This window comes from Squalius cephalus (genome assembly GCF_949319135.1).
Source record: "Squalius cephalus genome assembly, chromosome: 24".
Classification (NCBI taxonomy): Eukaryota; Metazoa; Chordata; class Actinopteri; order Cypriniformes; family Leuciscidae; genus Squalius; species Squalius cephalus.
The window spans coordinates 23,704,929-23,727,110 of record NC_137145.1 but is presented as its reverse complement, the minus strand read 5'-3'; the positions used below and the strand labels follow the sequence as shown (position 1 = coordinate 23,727,110).

Here is a 22,182-nt window from a genome sequence, read left to right as displayed (position 1 = left end):
TAATGCAGTAATCCCTATTACAGTAGTAAAATTTGTGAGGTGATGAAACACAGTACTGTGATTATTACTGTAAAAAAGTTTACAGTATTTTTAAAGTTACTGTAATTAAGTTTACAGTAAGCATACTGTGAAATGAACTACAGCAACTTACTTGCTAATTGCTGCCAGCAAGTTGCTGTAAATTTCACAGTATTCTTTTTACAGTGTGTGAAAAGGCCTCTTTTGCAACGTTTTTTTTTCAAGTGCAAGTGATGAGTGTGGAAAGGGTTTTCAGGGACGGTTTGAAGCTCACCCAGTCCAGTGGTGTGGTCTCCTCTCGGCCCAGTGTAAGATGTTGGTGTGGGTCCTCTGGCCAGCATCCAGTCGCCTGAGTCTCCTTCCTTATCCTGAGTGTATCCACAGAGACCAGTCTCAAAGTCGCAGTGAGACGGGGCTGACAGAGAAGATGCTGTAACAAAAATATCAAGAAATCAACTGTAAGATTCACAATGATGATTCATGACTCCCATGCACAGAGTTTTATAAATAAATGAAGCTTTTTTACCTAACAGTGCGCAATCCCCAAGGGTGACCTCAATGTCATCGAGACCAACAGAACCACAACTCCAAACATTTTTGCATGTGCTGATGAAAACCACCTTCATCACCCAGATGTAGAAAAACCACAGAATTAAGATTAACAATAAAATAACAAATCCGAAAATAAATACAGTGTACATCTACAATTAAATACATAATATTTAAAAAGTATAAAGCAAAACTCATGGTATGGGTCAGTGGACAGAATGAATGATCCTCTCAGACCGTCTTATTTTTCCAGATGTTATACAGGTTTATTTCTCTAAATCTGGATCTTGCTGTAATAAAAGTCATGTGAGGCATAAACCCATGTCTTGCTAACAGATGCTAGAGCAATGGGCCAAAAGTGTGTCTGAGAATCTGCATGTCTCTTAAAGACCCTGTGAAATAGTTAGTAATATAAAAATATACTTTTAAGATTCGAAGCACACTACAAGTGCACATTCAATACAATTAAGTGCACTTTTTTTCACAAGAGAAATCCATCAACCAATATGTGTATGTTATCTTCAGAGACTGATGTCTTGCATGCCTCATGAACAATTATGTTTTAATTAGTGGAAAAATAATTTTGACTGACTTTAGCGCACAGTTTGTAGTCCATATCTGTTAGCTTTGCAGCTAGCGTTTACATGCTGATGATATATCTTTTTAAAATACATATAGCAAGTAGACAAGCAATAGCAAGAGAGGTGAACTAAAGACGTATCTTACCTGAGCATTCTTCTGACTTTGAATGGTCAGTTCAACTGCAATCCAAATATTTCTTATCTTCTCATTCTGGCTCCATATTTGCTCTTGTTTAGTACCGTCTCTGTAATACAGATACGCTGAGAGGACTTGATCTGTTCCACTAAGACCTCGCAGGGAGTAGAAGAACTTCAGGCAGTATTTCTGATTCCCTGGCATTGGCGGGCCAAACAAACGGCTGATGTATCCAGACTGTAAACTGGAGCGAGAGTTTGCCAGCAAAAAGGATCCTGTTCAGAAAGTACAACTATATTTTAGCCCTTTTCATGCTTTACAATGTCTTAATCATTAATGTATTTTATATACACTATCGTTTTATATATATATTACTAGGGCTGTGTATTGGCAAGAATCTGGCGATACGATACGTATCACGATACATGGGTCACGATTCAATATATTGCAATATATTTCGATACTGTGCATAAGGCGATATATTGGGATTTTTTTAAAGTAAAATATATTTAAAATATTTTACAAAAGACATGATGTGCATAAAAGTCAAAGAAGTTTACTTTAGGTAAACAATTCAGTACACAGAAAATCAAACTGCCAGTTTGGGATTGTGGTTCACAGGTTCTTAGTGAGCAAATTTTTATATGCTCAAGTAGGCCATAATAAAAGAAAATAGGTACATAGCCCCTGTCACAATACAAAACAACAAAGTGAACTGGACGAAAATGAATGAAAGTGGATGAAAGTGAACAAAATGAATGTGTCATATATTGAAATCAAGTTTTATGTGATAAAAGATTTTAAAAGAACTGGACGCGCGAATGAGGCGAACCGCGCCGCGCTAAACGCCTCGTGCCGCAGGACCTCCAGAGGCGCGTAAACGCGTCTTTGCATTGACTTAACATTGAAATCACTCGCGCCAGATGCTCTATTCGCATTTGGTGTGAACGATGCACGCGATTACATTTAGAAATAGACAAGCTTTGTTTCCAAATGCACCAAGCAAAGATATCCTTTCAATTGTATAAACTTTTATAAAACCAGCCAATATAATCACAATAAACACATCCAAAATGAAATATTTAACATATATATAACAACTGCACAATGTCTAATTTGTAAACAAAATGATTTACGCACTAAATCCAGCATAAACTCCGGCACAATTTGCATATGTTTAAACTCTCAAGACAGACGTCACATCCCGAACCTCACAGCAATTGCCCCAGTTAACAATTTTTGGTTCCCAGAACGTTCCCAGAACGTTATTTTCAGGTTCCCAGAACGTTCCCAGAACGTTCTCAGAACAAACATTCTAACGTTCCCTGTTAGTTAGCTAGGAAAGTTTTCTTTACGTTAATAGAACGTTCCCTATAGGTTAGGGGAACGTTCCGGGAACGTTGCCGAAAGGTTCTCGGAACGTTCCCTATAGGTTAGGGGAACGTTCCGGGAACGTTGCCTAAAGGTTCTCGGAACGTTCCCGGAAGGTTCTCGGAACGTTATAAAAAATAAATTAAAAATCTTTAATATTTATATAATTTCTATATTATAATTTATAATATAAGTATAACATAAATTACCAATCTAAATTAGGTTGTAAAGTGAGTTGAAAATTTCAGGCCTAATTTCAACCGTGAATAAATGGTTATATTTAATATTCATAATAAAACAATTCATAAAAGATTTGCAGACCATTTATTGACACATCAGATACATCTTTCACATAAAAAACACGTTTCTGATCACATCTTAAGCCTGCATTTGATCAAGCATACCCTAAAAACAGTTATATTGTGAAATATTACTACAATAAAAATAACTTTGCATACATGTAAATATATAGTAATGTGTAATTTATTCATGTGATGCAAAGCTGAATTTTCAGCATCATTACTTCAGTCTTCAGTGTCACATGATCCTTCAGAAATCATTATAAAATGATGATTTGATTCTCAAAAAAAAAACTGATTACTATCAGTTGTACGGCTTCATATTTTTGTGGAAACTACGATACAGTTTTCAGTATTCTTTCAATAGAACTTTCAAAAGAGCAGCATTTATTCGAAACATAATTTCTTTTTAACAACTTTAAAGTTTTTACTGTGACTTATTAAATTTTTCTTTTCTGTATATTTTTTTTTCAAAACAATAAATCTTAAAAATATTGAAAATAAAACAGAACAATTGACCAATTATAACCAAATTAGAAAACAGTACCTAAAGAGATAGTTCACACAAAAATGTAAATTCTGTCAATAATTACTTACTATGTCGCTCCAAACCCTTTTGTGGAAAACACAAATGAAGATATTTTTAACAGATACCTTGTGTGCGCAAACAATTGCGTCTTTATTCACAAATGATGTATCTCCGACACATGTTGCACCATGAGATGGCCAACTCTCTTGCCAACACAACACTGATGAATCGTGGTGCTCCGTGAACCAGGGTTCCCGTTGTCCGGTAATTGCCGGACATTGGCCGAAAAAAAAAATGAAATGTCCGACAAAATTAAATCTCTCCGGTCAAATTGTCCGATTAAAATTGGCTATCCCGCCCCCCTAACACAATCTGAATTTGAGAATAAGCCTAAAATGTATAAAGCAAAAATACACCTACCTTTGACTATGTTCTAAAGGAACAGTTTGAAAGTTATTAAACATTATTACATGGCTTGGTTGAATTCCAATGTGGAATGCGGTCTGTTATTTCTTGATATCAGACCGCTGCGAAGCACTAGCGGCGCCAGGATTTTGATTGTAGGTGGGCCTCCAGAAAACTGGATGGGCCAGTTAAAATAAGTCAAAAAAAAAAAAGTAAATAAAAACGGGTTCCCCTTCGTTTCCGTTACAGCGCTTTTCTGGGCACCGAGGACAGCGACTCAGAATTTAATGCGTAATTAGTATAGGTTAAAAAAAACTTAAACAGGAGTTTTGTTTTTTAGTTGCTTTTTTAATACAATTACAATTTCATTTAATTTATTGTTTAATAAAATTATAGGCCTATTATTTTTTAGTTTATTAACAGCAACAACAGCTGTAAAGAGTAAGTTGACGATCGCCATCTCCATAGTGAACGCGCTAGAGAGAAATGCACATCATGGATTACATAATCAGACTGTAGCCTATTTCTTTTCGTTTTAAATTGTTAAAAAGACATTTCAAGCTTTCTTAAGATATATTTCATGTCTGTGAGGGTGAGGCCTACGCTGAGTTTCGTTAAATTAGGATGAGATGCGCTCCAGCAATGCAAGTGACCGCGCGGGCGCCGTCATCATTAGGCCTATCGTCTGCTATATTTGCTAAAATCCAGGCAATTGGTTGATAAAAAAAATATTAAAATTAAGATACAATTTATACAAAACGAAATTCACTTAAAAAAGGCTTTCTACAAAACAAAAAACTTAATTAAGTGGTCAAAATCATCTGACCCGCTCCATGTCTCTCGATATTGCGCATCCTTACATCTTATAAGATGTAAGAGAGTATACTCGTGCGGTTCACTTTTCATAATCAACATAAATTAAAAAATAACATTATAATATTTTAACAAATATTAAACTTAATGTTGCTGCACATTCATTTTATTCTGAATTTTGCACACATAAGTTGAAAGGCATTTGTTTGCATGCATAGCAAAACATATCTGCAACATTTATCAAATTCACTGATAATTATGCGTGCATTTATTAATTATTATCTTAATGAATAATGAAACAAGGACGAAGCATATAAACTGCGTTGTTTGTTTAGAATGGATCGCAAATAGATCCGAATGAAGAAACGTACATAACCATAGTAGAAAATGTGTCTCGAGTGTTCCTGCAGAGAGGGGGTTCTCGCTGCAGAATCGGATCAAGACAAGCAGCGATGTCGCCTTGCGGAGAACAAGGTTACGCGGCTTATGCGGCTTATGCGCATTGCAAGTTGTGGAGAGACACTGGAAGTTCGCTTGAGTAAAAACAATAGGCTTCAGATATTTTATGTTGGGAAGGGGGATTGGTTTGTTAAAATATGAATGTGAAACCATAGTAAAAACAATTGACGTTGATTGACGCCAATCGGTGGTTCATGTTTTTTGAAAGTTAGGCTAATAAACATGTTGCATTCTATACAGCCTTATGTCATTTTTTAAGTTACATAGCCTGCCTCCAGTTTTCCTCAACTTGGCTAATTTAAGAGGCGATAGGCCTATTTGAACGGCATATCATCAAAATGTCCGGAAAACGAAACCTTTGTGACCGGCACCATTTTTTTCTAGCGGAAACTCTGCCGTGAACACGTGTCAGAGATGTATATTTTGTGAATAAAGATGCAATGGTTTTTTTTTGCACACACAAAGTATTCACTTCATAAAGTTGAGGTTAAACCACTAGTCATATTGATTATTGTTACAATGTCTTTTACCTTGAAAGTTGTAGTTGCATAAACTGTGAAATGGAGGGACAGAAAGCTCTCAGATTTCATTAAAAAGATCTACATTTGTGTTTCAAAGATGAACGAAAGTCTTACAGGTTTGCAACGACATGAAGGTGAGTGATGAAAATGTTTGGTAATGTTTGACGCATAAGGTAAATCAGTTCCTCAGGGGCACCAGTAGATCTCTTCCTGATCTCTGATCTGCTCCTTCCACCGTCCCAATCCTGGATTATTGAGCCACGACAGAAGTTTCCACTTTGAATGCTTTAGCCTGGATGTTTTTTCTCCAGCATCTAAAGTGAGAAAGAAAACAATAACCAAAATGTAAATGTAAAAAAACAATGGTTGTCCAAAATGTGAAGTATTTGGAGTTTTCTTGAGTTTTCCCTCTACATATTTGTGCAAGATTTCAGTCATAGATAAATTGTGAATGTTTGCTTGATTAGACATTACCTGTCTAGCAACGTATTATGCTGAAATATAATATTGGTTTGTGTTTTAAAATCAGCTATCACGTCATTTTGTAGCGAACTGTCTCGTGTGATAAAGTTTTGAGCTTCAGAACTTCCGATAACATAGTGAGTTTTTAGGGAGCGAATGTTTCAGTGCACTGTAAGGATTTTGTGATAAAGACAGCCCTTAACCACTGACTACTGAGCTAGAGACCTGAGTGATATGCACCCAGAGTTTAGCACCTTGATTAGCTTGTTCAGGTGTGCTACACTAGGTTGGAGTAAACCTCTGCATGTAAGTGGACCTTGAGAGACAATGTTGATATCTCCTGCAATATGTTCTGAACTTACATCACTGGTGTCCAGACCAAAGTTCTGCAGAGTTTCTGGTGATCCTGGATCAGCTGCTCAGGTCTGCTTAATAGGGTTTGGAGCTTAACTCTGTGAACAGGACTAACGTTAGATGGCAAACAATACTGTAAAGGGGAGAAGACAAACAATATTATTATGTTATAAATAATTTGTTCTGTATTCATCTGCTTACCTGTACAAAGTATGCATCATGATGAATAAGCGGTATATATTGAATTTGATCTTTTAATAACACTGTTTTACTACATTAATACTACAAACCTGATAAAATGACTGGGCAGTGGAGAAAAGCCTTATTTTGCCCTCCAGGTGGGCGTAATGGTGTGACGTCACGTGATAACTGAATTAACCATACAGTGCACACTTTTTTGGTTAACGTTAAATAAATTAGCTTATTTCCATTCATCCATTGACCAGTTGTCAGCAAAACCTTTACAAAACTACAAAATCTCTCATCTACACATAAGATGTGATTAAAAGCCCAAAATTGCAGCTCAAGTCTATAGTTTACCTAAATTAACCTTACCTTTAGTTAACAGTTAGCCTAACAGTTGAGATGCTAACGGACTTTTGCGAAGACACTAAACCATTTCTATAAACTAAATATTCAACCGAAGCAAGTCATTTACATCAAAGAAAGTCTCAGAAACATTTGTATGTACTATTTGTGTAATTTTATGGACTAAACTTACCTTAAAGTAGTTAAAACAACAGTGCGAGACGGAGTTTCGCTGATTGTCAGTTGAGCTGCTGCCTCGTTTCCATGGTAACGCCCTCCGCTCCAGTTCAAATGCGGCTTGAATGTTCAGCGCGCGCGCCCATTAAAACACAGTAGAAGTCACGCAGCATTTACATTAATTTTGAATTGATGGAGTTAATAATTTGATAATCAGCTAAAATATCCTGAAACTTGATACGTTATTAAGTGGATAGGTCTGTGGCCATCGCAAACTGTAAATGGAATACAAAATGTATTTCAATATATTTAACAGTGCTTCACATACAGTATCTGAATATATTAATATGCAGTTATTAATAGGCTATTTAAGTGCTGTTGTTTCGGTGTTAAACTACTGTGATGTTTAATGTTTTTATGGATGCATTATAGGCATATTTAATGTAGTAATTGTCAACAAAATGTTTAGAAATAGGTGTAATAATATTCAGCACAAGTGTTTTCTACGAGATATAAACCACTAGGGAGCGCTTTTTGCTGGATTTATGCCATATCATGTACCGTAGGTATTGCAAACGTATGATATTAAAATAATAACCTGCAGAGAACGTTCCGGGAAGGTTCTCTTTAGGTTATAAAATAACAACCTGCAGGGAACGTTCCCAGAACGTTCTCTTTAGGTTGTAAAAATAAAACCTAAAAATAACCTGCAGGGAACGTTCTGGGAAGGTTCTCTTTAGGTTATTAAATAACAACCTGCAGGGAACGTTCCCAGAACGTTCTCTTTAGGTTATAAAAATAAAACCTACAGAGAACGTTCCTAGAACGTTCTTATTTGGTTCCCAAAAAAATAACCAAATGGGAACCATATGGGAACGTTAGGGGAACGTTCTGTGTTTACTGGGTGGCTGCCGACTGCGTTTTTCGCTTGATATTTGTATAAAGGAACTGCCCAACTTTTTGACGCTCTCGGTCGCTCTCAACGCTTTCTCCGGTCCGCTGTCAATCCTAAAATGTCCAGTGGACACGCACCGTTATAGGCGAGCCTGGCGAGGGCACTAGTGGTGCGTCTCAGCATAGCTATCTAGTGGTAGGGATTTAAACAACATAAGCGCGAACCACTGTCTTACGGTCTTACCATGAATATTTTTGGACGTAAAAAAAAAAAAAAAAAATCGATATTGCGTTTTTGAAAATCGATACAGTATTGCAAAATAAAATATCGCGATACTCAAGTGTATCGATTTTTTCTTACACCCCTATATATTACTGACCTCAGACCTTTGACTGGTAGTGTGGATTATAAGTGCCTGTACCTGCTCCTGTCGTATGGTCTCCAGCGCTGTAGATGTTGGGCTTGACAGACACTCTCCTCCACAGTGTCTGGACATACTGACAATATCCTGACTCAAAGTCACAGTTTGCAATAGATGGATCAAATGTTGGCTCTGTGAAAACACATATTTTTAAGTGGTCATGTAGGAATTGGGTATTGGGGTATTGAATTGAGCTTCGAGGTGTTTAAACATACCTGTGCCTGCATGACAGAACTCTGGAGAGAAGGAAATGTCATCGAGAAGCACGTATCCTCCATGAGGACTGTTGAACGCCCCCTCAAACACCAACTGGTAGGATATACACACACATATAAAGGGTAGGGTTGTCAATTGTACATGTAGTGTGATAAATTATTATGTTCAACAATTATCATGCTAAACTGAACATTTAAAATTATTTAAAGGATTTAAAATTAAATATAAAGTCTAATTACATTTAATTTCATGTCTTAAAACACTGAAAAAAATATTAAGTCCCCCTGTAGTCAATAATTGCATCCCTTAAAACTCATCTTTGATCACCAAAATGACATATTTCAACGTTTTTTCCTGTGAAAAAAAAATATTCATGCCTTACAATAGCTTGAATGTAACTCTACACCCTTTCCTCATTTCCATGAATCCATATAACTATGAATATGCTAATTAGCCTCCACTCACACCACCAGCTCAGAGATCCACTCTGCCACTTACTGAGGTAAACGTTGCACAATGGTATCGCTCTTTACAACGTCAGACACATAACGGTAATTAAGCCATCCTAGGTGTATATGACATTCTTCTTTCAGACGAGTACAATCGGAGATATATTAATAAATGTCCTGGCTCTTCCAAGCTTTATAATGGCAGTGAATGACTGTTTCTGTTGAAGTCCATAAAACTGCATCTGTCCATCATAAAAGTGCATCAATCCATCATAAAAGCGCATCTTTCATCATAAAAGCACATCTATCCATCATAAAAGCGCATCTTTCATCATAAAAGCACATCATCTATCCATCATAAAAGTGCATCTATCCATCATAAAAGCGCATCTATCCATCATAAAAGCGCATCTATCCATCATAAAAGTGCATCGATCATCATAAAAGCGCATCTATCCATCATAAAAGTGCATCTTTCCATCATAAAAGTGCATCTTTCCATCATAAAAGTGCATCTATCCATCATAAAAGCACATCTATCCATGATTAAAGTGCATCTATCCATGATTAAAGTGCATCTATCCATGATAAAACTGCATCTATCCATCATAAAAGTGCATCTATCCATCATAAAAGTGCATCTATCCATGATAAAAGCACATCTATCCATCATAAAAGCACATCTATCCATGATTAAAGCACATCTATCCATGATTAAAGTGCATCTATCCATGATTAAAGTGCATCTATCCATGATTAAAGTGCATCTATCCATCATAAAAGCGCATCTATCCATCATAAAAGCACATCTATCCATGATTAAAGCACATCTATCCATGATTAAAGTGCATCTATCCATGATTAAAGTGCATCTATCCATGATTAAAGTGCATCTATCCATGATTAAAGTGCATCTATCCATGATAAAACTGCATCTATCCATGATAAAACTGCATCGATCATCATAAAAGCGCATCTATCCATCATAAAAGCGCATCTATCCATCATAAAAGTGCATCTATCCATCATAAAAGCGCATCGATCCATCATAAAAGCGCATCTATCCATCATAAAAGTGCATCTGTCCATGATAAAAGTGCATCTATCCATGATAAAAGCGCATCTATCCATCATAAAAGTGCATCTATCCATCATAAAAGCGCATCTATCCATCATAAAAGCGCATCTATCCATCATAAAAGCGCATCGATCCATCATAAAAGCGCATCTATCCATCATAAAAGTGCATCTATCCATCATAAAAGTGCATCTGTCCATGATAAAAGTGCATCTATCCATGATAAAAGCGCATCTATCCATCATAAAAGCGCATCTGTCCATCATAAAAGTGCATCTGTCCATCATAAAAGTGCATCTATCCATCATAAAAGCGCATCCATCCATCATAAAAGCGCATCTATCCATTACAAAAGTGCATCTATCCATCATAAAAGTGCATCTATCCATCATAAAAGCGCATCTATCCATCATAAAAGTGCATCTATCCATCATAAAAGTGCATCTATCCATCATAAAAGTGCATCTCTATCCATCATAAAAGTGCATCTCTATCCATCATAAAAGCGCATCTATCCATTATAAAAGTGCATCTATCCATCATAAAAGCGCATCTCTATCCATTACAAAAGTGCATCTATCCATCATAAAAGCGCATCTATCCATCATAAAAGCGCATCTCTATCCATCATAAAAGTGCATCTATCCATTATAAAAGTGCATCTATCCATTATAAAAGCGCATCTCTATCCATCATAAAAGTGCATCTATCCATCATAAAAGTGCATCTATCCATCATAAAAGTGCATCTATCCATCATAAAACTGCATCTATCCATCATAAAACTGCATCTATCCATCATAAAAGCGCATCTCTATCCATCATAAAAGTGCATCTATCCATTATAAAAGTGCATCTATCCATCATAAAAGCGCATCTCTATCCATCATAAAAGTGCATCTATCCATTATAAAAGTGCATCTATCCATCATAAAAGCGCATCTCTATACATCATAAAAGTGCATCTATCCATTATAAAAGTGCATCTATCCATCATAAAAGCGCATCATCTATCCATCATAAAAGCGCATCTATCCATCATAAAAGTGCATCTATCCATCATAAAAGTGCATCTATCCATCATAAAAGTGCATCTATCCATCATAAAAGTGCATCTATCCATCATAAAAGTGCATCTCTATCCATCATAAAAGCGCATCTATCCATTATAAAAGTGCATCTATCCATCATAAAAGCGCATCTCTATCCATCATAAAAGCGCATCTATCCATCATAAAAGTGCATCTCTATCCATCATAAAAGTGCATCTCTATCCATCATAAAAGCGCATCTATCCATTATAAAAGTGCATCTATCCATCATAAAAGCGCATCTCTATCCATCATAAAAGTGCATCTATCCATTATAAAAGTGCATCTATCCATTATAAAAGCGCATCTATCCATCATAAAAGTGCATCTGTCCATCATAAAAGTGCATCTGTCCATCATGAAAGTGCATCTATCCATCATAAAACTGCATCTATCCATCATAAAACTGCATCTGTCCATGATAAAAGTGCATCTATTCATCATAAAAGTGCGTCTATCCATCATAAAAGTGCATCTATCCATCATAAAAGTGCATCTATCCATCATAAAAGCGCATCTATCCATCAAAGTGCATCTATCCATCATAAAAGTGCATCTATCCATCATAAAAGCGCATCTATCCATCAAAGTGCATCTATCCATCATAAAAGTGCATCTATCCATCATAAAAGTGCATCTATCATCATAAAAGTGCATCTATCCATCATAAAACTGCATCTGTCCATCATAAAAGTGCATCTGTCCATCATAAAACTGCATCTGTCCATCATAAAACTGCATCTATCCATCATAAAAGTGCATCTATCCATCATAAAAGCGCATCTATCCATCAAAGTGCATCTATCCATCATAAAAGTGCATCTATCCATCATAAAAGTGCATCTATCCATCATAAAACTGCATCTATCCATCATAAAAGTGCATCTGTCTATCATAAAAGTGCATCTATCCATCATAAAAGTGCATCTGTCTATCATAAAAGTGCATCTATCCATCATAAAAGTGCATCTATCCATCATAAAAGTGCATCTATCCATCATAAAACTGCATCTGTCCATCATAAAAGTGCATCTGTCCATCATAAAACTGCATCTGTCCATCATAAAACTGCATCTATCCATCATAAAAGTGCATCTATCCATCATAAAAGCGCATCTATCCATAAAACTGCATCTATCCATCATAAAAGTGCATCTATCCATCATAAAAGTGCATCTATCCATCATAAAACTGCATCTATCCATCATAAAAGTGCATCTATCCATCATAAAAGTGCATCTATCCATCATAAAACTGCATCTATCCATCATAAAAGTGCATCTATCCATCATAAAACTGCATCTATCCATCATAAAAGCGCATCTATCCATCAAAGTGCATCTATCCATCATAAAAGTGCATCTATCCATCATAAAACTGCATCTATCCATCATAAAACTGCATCCATCATAAAACTGCATCTATCCATCATAAAACTGCATCTATCCATCATAAAAGTGCATCTATCCATCATAAAAGTGCATCTATCCATCATAAAACTGCATCTGTCTGTCCATCATAAAAGTGCATCTATCCATCATAAAAGTGCATCTATCCATCATAAAACTGCATCTGTCCATCATAAAAGTGCATCTATCCATCATAAAAGTGCATATCCATCATAAAAGTGCATCTATCCATCATAAAACTGCATCTATCCATCATAAAACTGCATCTGTCCATCATAAAAGTGCATCTATCCATCATAAAAGTGCATCTATCCATCATAAAACTGCATCTATCCATCATAAAAGTGCATCTATCCATCATAACTGCATCTATCCATCATAAAAGTGCATCTATCCATCATAAAACTGCATCTGTCCATGATAAAAGTGCATCTATTCATCATAAAAGTGCGTCTATCCATCATAAAAGTGCATCTATCCATCATAAAACTGCATCTGTCCATGATAAAAGTGCATCTATCCATCATAAAAGTGCATCTATCCATCATAAAAGCGCATCTATCCATCAAAGTGCATCTATCCATCATAAAAAGTGCATCTATCCATCATAAAAGCGCATCTATCCATCAAAGTGCATCTATCCATCATAAAAGTGCATCTAACCATCATAAAAGTGCATCTATCCATCATAAAAGTGCATCTATCCATCATAAAACTGCATCTGTCCATCATAAAAGTGCATCTGTCCATCATAAAAGTGCATCTGTCCATCATAAAACTGCATCTATCCATCATAAAAGTGCATCTATCCATCATAAAAGCGCATCTATCCATCAAAGTGCATCTATCCATCATAAAAGTGCATCTATCCATCATAAAAGTGCATCTATCCATCATAAAACTGCATCTATCCATCATAAAAGTGCATCTGTCCATCATAAAAGTGCATCTATCCATCATAAAAGTGCATCTATCCATCATAAAACTGCATCTATCCATCATAAAAGTGCATCTATCCATCATAAAACTGCATCTATCCATCATAAAAGTGCATCTATCCATCATAAAAGCGCATCTATCCATCAAAGTGCATCTATCCATCATAAAAGTGCATCTATCCATCATAAAACTGCATCTATCCATCATAAAAGTGCATCTATCCATCATAAAAGTGCATCTATCCATCATAAAAGTGCATCTATCCATCATAAAACTGCATCTATCCATCATAAAAGTGCATCTGTCCATCATAAAAGTGCATCTATCCATCATAAAAGTGCATCTATCCATCATAAAACTGCATCTGTCCATCATAAAAGTGCATCTATCCATCATAAAAGTGCATATCCATCATAAAAGTGCATATCCATCATAAAAGTGCATCTATCCATCATAAAACTGCATCTATCCATCATAAAACTGCATCTGTCCATCATAAAAGTGCATCTATCCATCATAAAAGTGCATCTATCCATCATAAAACTGCATCTATCCATCATAAAAGTGCATCTATCCATCATAAAAGTGCATCTATCCATCATAAAACTGCATCTATCCATCATAAAAGTGCATCTATCCATCATAACTGCATCTATCCATCATAAAAGTGCATCTATCCATCATAGAAGTGCATCTATCCATCATAAAAGTGCATCTATCCATCATAAAAGTGCATTTATCCATGATTAAAGTGCTCCACACGGCTCCGGGGGGTTAATAAAGGCCTTCTGAAGCGAAGTGATGCGTTTGTGTAAGAAAAATATCCATATTTAAAACTTTATAAATTAAAATAACTAGTAGCTTCCAGCCAAACAAACATACGGATTCGACTTATGCGAGTAATGTAATGCTGCTGATATTTACGCTACGCCACGACGCACTCGCTACTGCTGACGCCACAAGTTGCGTAAGTCGCGCTGTAGGCGTAAGTAAACTGCGTACGTTCGTTTGGCCGGAAGCTAGAGTTTTACTTTGTAACATGTTAAATAGGAATATTTTTCTAACACAAACTCATGGTTTTGCTTCAGAAGGCCTTTATTAATCCCCCAGAGCCGTGTGGAGTTCGTTTATGATGGATGGATGCACTTTTTAGAGGTTCATACTGATGGTTGCAATTCACTGCCATTATAAGGCTTGGAAGAGCCAGGACATTTCTTAATATAACTCAGATTGTATTCGTCTGAGAGAAGAAAGTCATATACACCTAGGATGGCTTGAGGGTGAGTAAATCATGGGCTAACTTTCATTGTAAAGTGAACCACTCCTTTAATGGGAACGTTAGCAAAACATTCTTCAACATTTGTTAGCTGGGTATTTTCTTTAAAACCCAAATGTTTTCCTGGGACGTCCTTCAGGAACAGCATCAATAAAACCACACACCCACTTTTATTCCTTAGGTTACAGCTAACAGTAATTTGGCAGCTTATCTTATCCAGGAAGAGACTGTTTGCCGGGTGTAAAACAGCCAGTCAGTTTTATTTTATGTGCCTTGGTGGTGGTTGCATCTGGAATAGATTTTCCCACAATAATAGGAGTTTTTGATGTGCATGAACCAGCATGATGTGGTTTATTTGTGTTGGTCAGTCCTTACCTCAATAGGATATGGAGCTTTCAGGTCCACTTGTACAGGTATCCAGACCCTGGCTTCTGGACTCCAGTCCACACGCTTGTTTCCAGGTAGATCGGCTCTCCACAGCTCCTGATATTGTCCCGCCTGATCCCTGGTGAAGAGGGAGAACAGATGGTCCCCAGCGTGATCCTGCTGGTACTGGAAGCTCAAGCAGCCCGACATGGGCACTGTGGTCATCGGAGACACCAGCTCGGCCACCTCCTGGAAGCTTTTAGTGTCAGTGGAGTCCACATACATGTACTGACCTGTGCAGATCAATAAAAGGACATGACTGACAGAACCTCGGTATCAGGAAAATCCAGATTTTACGGTAACAGGATGTCAGACGGTGTAACAGTCTTTCATGTATGACTGTCTGAAGTGTGTAATAATGCCGTCAAACTGTACAAGATTATGCGATACAACGTTATCCATTAGGATACAAAATTTTGTATACATTTTTTGTTAAGATCATAAGATAAAACTTTTGAAGATAATTTTAGCGTGTATATTATACAATAAAAAAATCTAATCACATTACACTATACCATAACACTTTTCTGTATAAGATTTTTTAAATTGTATAAATTTCGTATAGCATAAATATAGAATAAGTATTACATTAAATACCTATAAAATGGTATGTTTTTGGTATTATATGATATATTTGTTTTAAATTAAACAGGTTAGAAATTATATGCTGAAAAGCTTATTTTCTATTGTACATGATTATAAAAAATAATAGATTTTTATATTTTTCAAATCGTATAAGATTTAACTTTTGATAAACTTTTTGATATGAAAAACTTTTTTGAATATATATATATATATATATATATATTTGTATTGTGTAAAATTATACAACTTATAAAATATATTTTTTGTAATTGTATCATAGAATATGTATAAAATTAAATACAGATACAATTGCATAAGATTACTGTATATATTTGTTTTCATTATACAGGTATATTATTATATAAATCATAAACAATTTAAGATTTAAATCGCAAAAATTGTTTATGATTTGTATAATAATATAGATATTATACATAGATTTTTTGTATTATTCAAGATTACAACAAAAAATTATAGAACATTTTCCATGTCGTCTAAGATTATACAATATAATGTTTTTTTTATATTGAATAAGATTTTGAGGCTAAATCTCTTTTCATGTCATATATGATAAAGCAGACTAACCCGTTCCATCTGTCAGTGTAGCGTCATCTGATCGTCCCACACGCCAGTTCATATATCTGTTCCTCTGGTTTGTGTATCCACACAGGTGAGCTTCTTCAAAGTCACACTCTTTGGGGTCACATGACCAAAAAAGGAGTAATTATTTTGCATGAAAATGTCAATAACTAGTTTTGAAGCCCTCTAGCTCTGCAAGCCTTTTAGGGCAATAACATTGAAGGAGCACAATGCTGACTAACATAAGAACTGAGCAACAGAAATCTGGGTTCGTTTAAAATATTTTCATTTGCCCCAGGAATGTGCACACGGGCTGGACCCGAATAGCCATCAAAACATCGTTAAGAAAGAACAGCATCTTTTTTCCGTGATTAATAGTTCTTTTCATGTGGTTGGCCCTGATTTTGGCATTACATTGTTCATGTTATAAATAAGCAAAGTGAAAGGTTGCTGGACTGAATCTAACATGCTGTTTAGTGGCCCAAGTTAAGACAGCACTAACCTATACAGTATTTGTCAGAGATCTTTATCTCATAGATGGACACGCTGCTGCCTTCTTCCTCTCCTAGTTTGCCTTCAATGACGATCTACAAATGTGGAGTGAACTTGTCATTATTCTCACATGACAATAATACATACATCAGCAAATCTAGAGTAGGCCAGTTAATAAAAATATGATCTTAGCATAGTTCATATTAAGTTATGAAAACGTTATTTCTGAATGTTCTCTGAACAGTCAAAACATCCAGTATTTTAAATGTTTTTTGTTTGTTTTTCTTGGTTATGTGAACATTAATGGTAGGGTAGGCAATTTTTTTATAGACACATTTTGTTATACTGGTTGAAACTCTCTTTACATCCTGATAGTGATCAATAATAGAAGTGGCCTAAATATCAAAAATGTACATATACAGTATCTTCTGTGGAAGTCTCAGGACCAATAAATGTTCGTCCAATCATTGCATTCGGCCCGAATGAAAGGATGTCCTACCTGCCTGTTAACATGTGCATTTGCATGCTTCCACACAGTCGTTGTAGAGTTGTAGACAGACGTCAGTCACTGAGCGCCACAAACAAACTGTAGCCAACTTTTACACTTCCTTCTGAACCAAAACAATGAGCTTATGCTGCGTTCATGCAATGTCATAACTGTAATTACGAGATGGTAACCCTCAGACTCGGATTTATGTGTTTCTATGTCAACGCTATCAACGCTGAAATGAATGATGATGCTTTGCAGACTCTGCTGTGTGCGACTGTGCGTTCATGTGTTTTGAAGGAGGTGTGGCTTTTGAAACGTTTGGATCTTATGCTTTCAAAGCTAGCTTGCTATAGAGCTGGTAAGTCCCGCCCCATCCGTAAAACCCCGCTGGACCTCTAGGTTGAAAAATCGTCAATGCAAGTGAATGGGAGAAAATAATTATTTTCTGGTCCCGTTTGAATTGTGCCATGAATGTGAACATATGTTGTCTGTGAATTTTTTATATAATTTTTCATGTTACGAGTTTGACAGTATATGGTATGATTCTTCGGCTAGCAGTTGTGGAAAAGTCATAACGAGAAAGACTACATGTTGCCTATGTGACGTCACCCCATAAAGTTGACTTACCCGTGGTTTTCACCAACCTCAACGATTTTGTCCTCTCCCTGAAAGAAGGCGGTGAAGTGCACCAAAGACACAGCCATGTTTAGCGGGATCCGTGAGCTATAGTGTCCGTGTGCTAGTGGTGGTGACGTTTCAAACGCGTCGAAAGCAGCGAAGAGTTGTAGTCCACAAAGTGCTCTCACACAAAGTCTAACCGTATCAAACTTCTACCCGCTAAATTGTAGCATTCTTCACACGAAAGATTATATAAAAAATTCACAGACAACATATGTTCACATTCATGGCACAATTCAAACGGGACCAGAAAATAATTATTTTCTCCCATTCACTTGCATTGACGATTTTTCAACCTAGAGGTCCAGCGGGGTTAGCGGAGGGGGCGGGACTTACCAGCTCTATTGCTAGCTTTTCCGAAATCGCCTACCCTTCCTTTAAGGAAACATTCCATTTGATCATTTTGCAAACATAATGGGAATGTTACTTTTGAAGCTTCTCTATAAACATTGTAAAACCAGTAGAAACGTTTAAAAAATGTTAGATGAACATCCAACTAAAATATTTCAGAAAAAACGTTCCATGAACGATGTATAAATCTTTGTGCTATCATTATGAGAACATTATTAAAGACCAGATAACTTTGAACAGACATTCTCGAAGAATGTTCGTTCATAACCTTGCCACAATGTTAGCTGAGACCATCCTCTGTTAGCTGGGTATCAACAGCTCTCACCTTAAATGTTTCGGTAGAGTTCTGAAGGTCAATGCTGGCGATGAGCCAGCTGTCAGACGGGGTTTGGGTCGTCCACAGCACCTGATCGAAGCTCTCTCCGTCTGTGCGCTTCTGCACCTCTAGGGAAGCGCCGGCTGTGACCTGATACACCATCCTGAAACAGCTCCAGTCCTGCTGATCCACATCTGGACCCAAAAGAACCGCCTTCCCCTGGTCCTCCTGGACGCGCTCCTCAACTGTGATGAAGTGTCCTGAGTGAAGCGGAGGGAAAACAACATTCATGGCAAGAGTTTGTGTACAGCTGAGAAAGCAGTGACAGACCACTTAACAACCAAACTATTGTTTCATGACTGAAATGCTAAAATACATCCGTCAAGTGTCACATGTCAGCATGGGCTTCTATTTTCTCCACATTTGTATTTAAGCCTTACATTTCTTCTTAATTTCTTCTTCTTAAATCAAAAGCAAATGATCCAGTGGGCATGTGGAAATGCGATTCATGCCACGTTTAAACACAACAATTGCCCAATCCAATAATGTGCTATTTCACTATCTCCAGATGCCGTAAACATTGAGGCCACTGCATCCAGATGTGCCTCACTAAACACGATTTCTTCACTTTTTCTGGGCTTTTTCAGTGCATGAAGTTCACATGTTTTTTAACTTTGAAAACAATGTCAAACTCTATTTGGAATAAACCATGTGAAACATTGCTTTTCACAAGCCTAAAAGTGGTCTTAAAGGGTTAGTTCACCCCCCAAAAAATACAGTTCTGTGTATGAGAAGTTCAGATGCAAAAGCCTCTAAGTGCCATCTGAAATTTTCTTCTAGAATGATAATTTTTATCAAGCTTGTATATTTAAGTTCAGTTGTTGTCATTTAAGAAAATTAAGAAAATTTCAGATGGCACTTAGAGGCTTTTGCACCTGAACTCTTCATATATATGTGTGTGTGTGTGTGTGTGTGTGTGTGTGTGTGTGTGTGTGTGTGTGTGTGTGTGTGTGTCTTGGACAAGAGAAAAGGAACATTTTTGAAGAATTTCTATACAGCTCTTTTCCACACAACACCAGTTCATATAAAATGTATTAAAATTTTAAAATAGTTTGACCATAACTGCTTCACTGCCTATTTAGTTTTTTCTATAGTCAAATAATAATGATAATGCTACTCAATAACATTTTGTTTTCAAGATTCCTCTTCTTCTGCATTATGATATCAGGACAGATGCACTTTTTATTTTTATTTTTTTTACTTTATTTCCTAAAATGATCAAAGTGAACATCAATTCAGAAATAAAAAAACATGTTCATCACAGAAGAGGCTTATTAAAGAAATTGTATGTTTAAAATTTCATTTTTAATGTATTTTTCATAGATTAATAGAAAAAAAAATGCCATACACTCATAAACAGAATAATCAGATATGTGACCCTGGACCACAAAACCAGTCACATGTCACACGGGTATATTTGTGGCAATAGCCAATAATACATTGTATGGGTCAAAATTCTCGATTTTTATTTTATGCCAAAAATCATTAGGATATTAAGTAAAGATCATGTTCCGTGAAGATATTTTGTACATTTCCTACCGTAAATATATAAAAAATTATTTTTGTGAGTGAATGCAGCACAAGCTCAAACATAAATGGACCACTTTAAAGGCGATTTTCTCAACGTTTCGATTTTTTGGCATCCTCAGATTCCAGATGTTCAAATAGTTGTATCCCGGCCAGTATTGTCCTATCTTAACAAACCATACATCAATGGAAAGCTTATTTATTCCGCTTTCATATGTGGTCCAGGGTCACATATCATCCACTCATGTAATGGTGAACTTGGCATCAAATGATTAAAAAATGCACTGCGATCATGTCCATCTGCTGAAACTCACCGGACGAGTCGAGAGTCCAGCTGAGGAAGCCTGGGTCGGACATATAGTCACATATGCTCTCCCGAAAGCTACAGGAGCCTGGCAAAAGCTCAGCTTTAGCTGTCACTGAGAGAAAAGAGCACAAACACAGCCTTATGCACGTACAATGATGGACATGACAACCAATCAAACCAAGTCCTCACCAATCAAGCTCAGAACGTAGAAAGAAAGCATCTTCTCTCCTAAGGTTTGTCCTGTAAAGATGAAATAAGACCCGTTTCGAGACTTCACTCTCTCATCCTGTCCTTCTTTCCAGCGTTTAACCGACGCTCAGATGTGATCCTTCTGTCTGGCTGCTGCTGGAGAAGAAAAAGGGAGGGAAGAAGGGAGAGGGGTTCAGTAATGTTGACCAGATTCAGAGGTTCCCTTACCTCAGACCTGCTGACCGCTTCTCCTCCAAACACCCTCATAGATCAGATCCATATCTGATCCATATCTGATCCATATGGACCTTTGTTTTCTTGAATGTGTGACATCTTGAAATCAGACAGTCTCTTGTAAAGTATTTCCACTTTGGTACTGTGCCATCTGGAGCACCACAACATCTCCCTCTTCTCCTGTTATTCAGGCAAGAATCCAGTAAGAACTGTGTTCTAGTTATGCAACATTTGTTGATGATATGAGCACATCTGTCACCATGAAATCAAAATGTTTATGGAATATTGCAGTATTTATTATAAATGGTTTATCCATTACTTTTTTAAATTCATGTGCCTCATAATCTTTAATCAAAATAACTTCCTCTTTCAGCAACATCTCTCCTCTTCTCTGATGATGTGTTCACTGGCGAGAGGGCGGAGCAACCTGTCACTCACATGAGATCCACCAATAGCAAACCACAACCATCCAATCACTTCCCCACGGACAACATCAGTTCCAATTTGTTCTTGTTCCAGAAGCCGTTTCACTCGGGTATACGTACGTGACAATAGGGAAGAAAAGACTATCACAACTTCCTTTCAGTGATCTTACACTCAAAAAAATAAAATGTTGGATTTACTTAAGAAAACTTCGTCAAGTGGGTTCCACATAGCTTTGTTAAGTAATCTCAACAAACAAAATGTAAGTTGTATTTACTAAAAAATGTGTGTAAAGTTGACAATTTAAATGTTGTATGAACTAAAGAAATCCTAGTAAAGTTACTATTACATATACATAATGTTTTGTTGTATGAACTAAAGAAATCCTAGTAAACTCAATATGACATACATAATGTATGTTGTATGAACTAAAGAAATCTTAGTAAAGTCACCATTACATATACATAACGTTATGTTGTATAAACTAAAGAAATCCTAGTAAAGTCAATATTACATATACAAAATGTTATGATGTATGAGCTAAAAAAAT

General features: G+C 36.4%; 1 protein-coding gene across 2 annotated transcripts in view; it reads right to left on the bottom strand.

The window, feature by feature from the left end:
- Positions 1-21,355, bottom strand: part of mamdc2b (MAM domain containing 2b) — a 29,759-nt gene extending 8,404 nt beyond the window's left edge. The window contains exons 1-12 of one of the 2 annotated variants that reach the window (XM_079861690.1): positions 21,204-21,355; positions 20,976-21,128; positions 20,794-20,898; positions 18,902-19,152; positions 17,068-17,152; positions 16,572-16,679; positions 15,351-15,634; positions 8,734-8,827; positions 8,519-8,650; positions 1,294-1,559; positions 545-638; positions 293-448 (exon numbers count right to left, since the gene is read on the bottom strand). In XM_079861690.1, coding sequence (XP_079717816.1) covers positions 293-448; positions 545-638; positions 1,294-1,559; positions 8,519-8,650; positions 8,734-8,827; positions 15,351-15,634; positions 16,572-16,679; positions 17,068-17,152; positions 18,902-19,152; positions 20,794-20,898; positions 20,976-21,006 — 1,606 coding nt within the window. In that variant the 5' untranslated portion in view covers positions 21,007-21,128; positions 21,204-21,355. Of the gene's footprint in view, positions 1-292; positions 449-544; positions 639-1,293; positions 1,560-8,518; positions 8,651-8,733; positions 8,828-15,350; positions 15,635-16,571; positions 16,680-17,067; positions 17,153-18,901; positions 19,153-20,793; positions 20,899-20,975 lie in introns of both variants that reach the window. The other variant, XM_079861689.1, reaches the window with a different exon arrangement.
- Between the last annotated feature and the right edge of the window lie 827 nt (positions 21,356-22,182).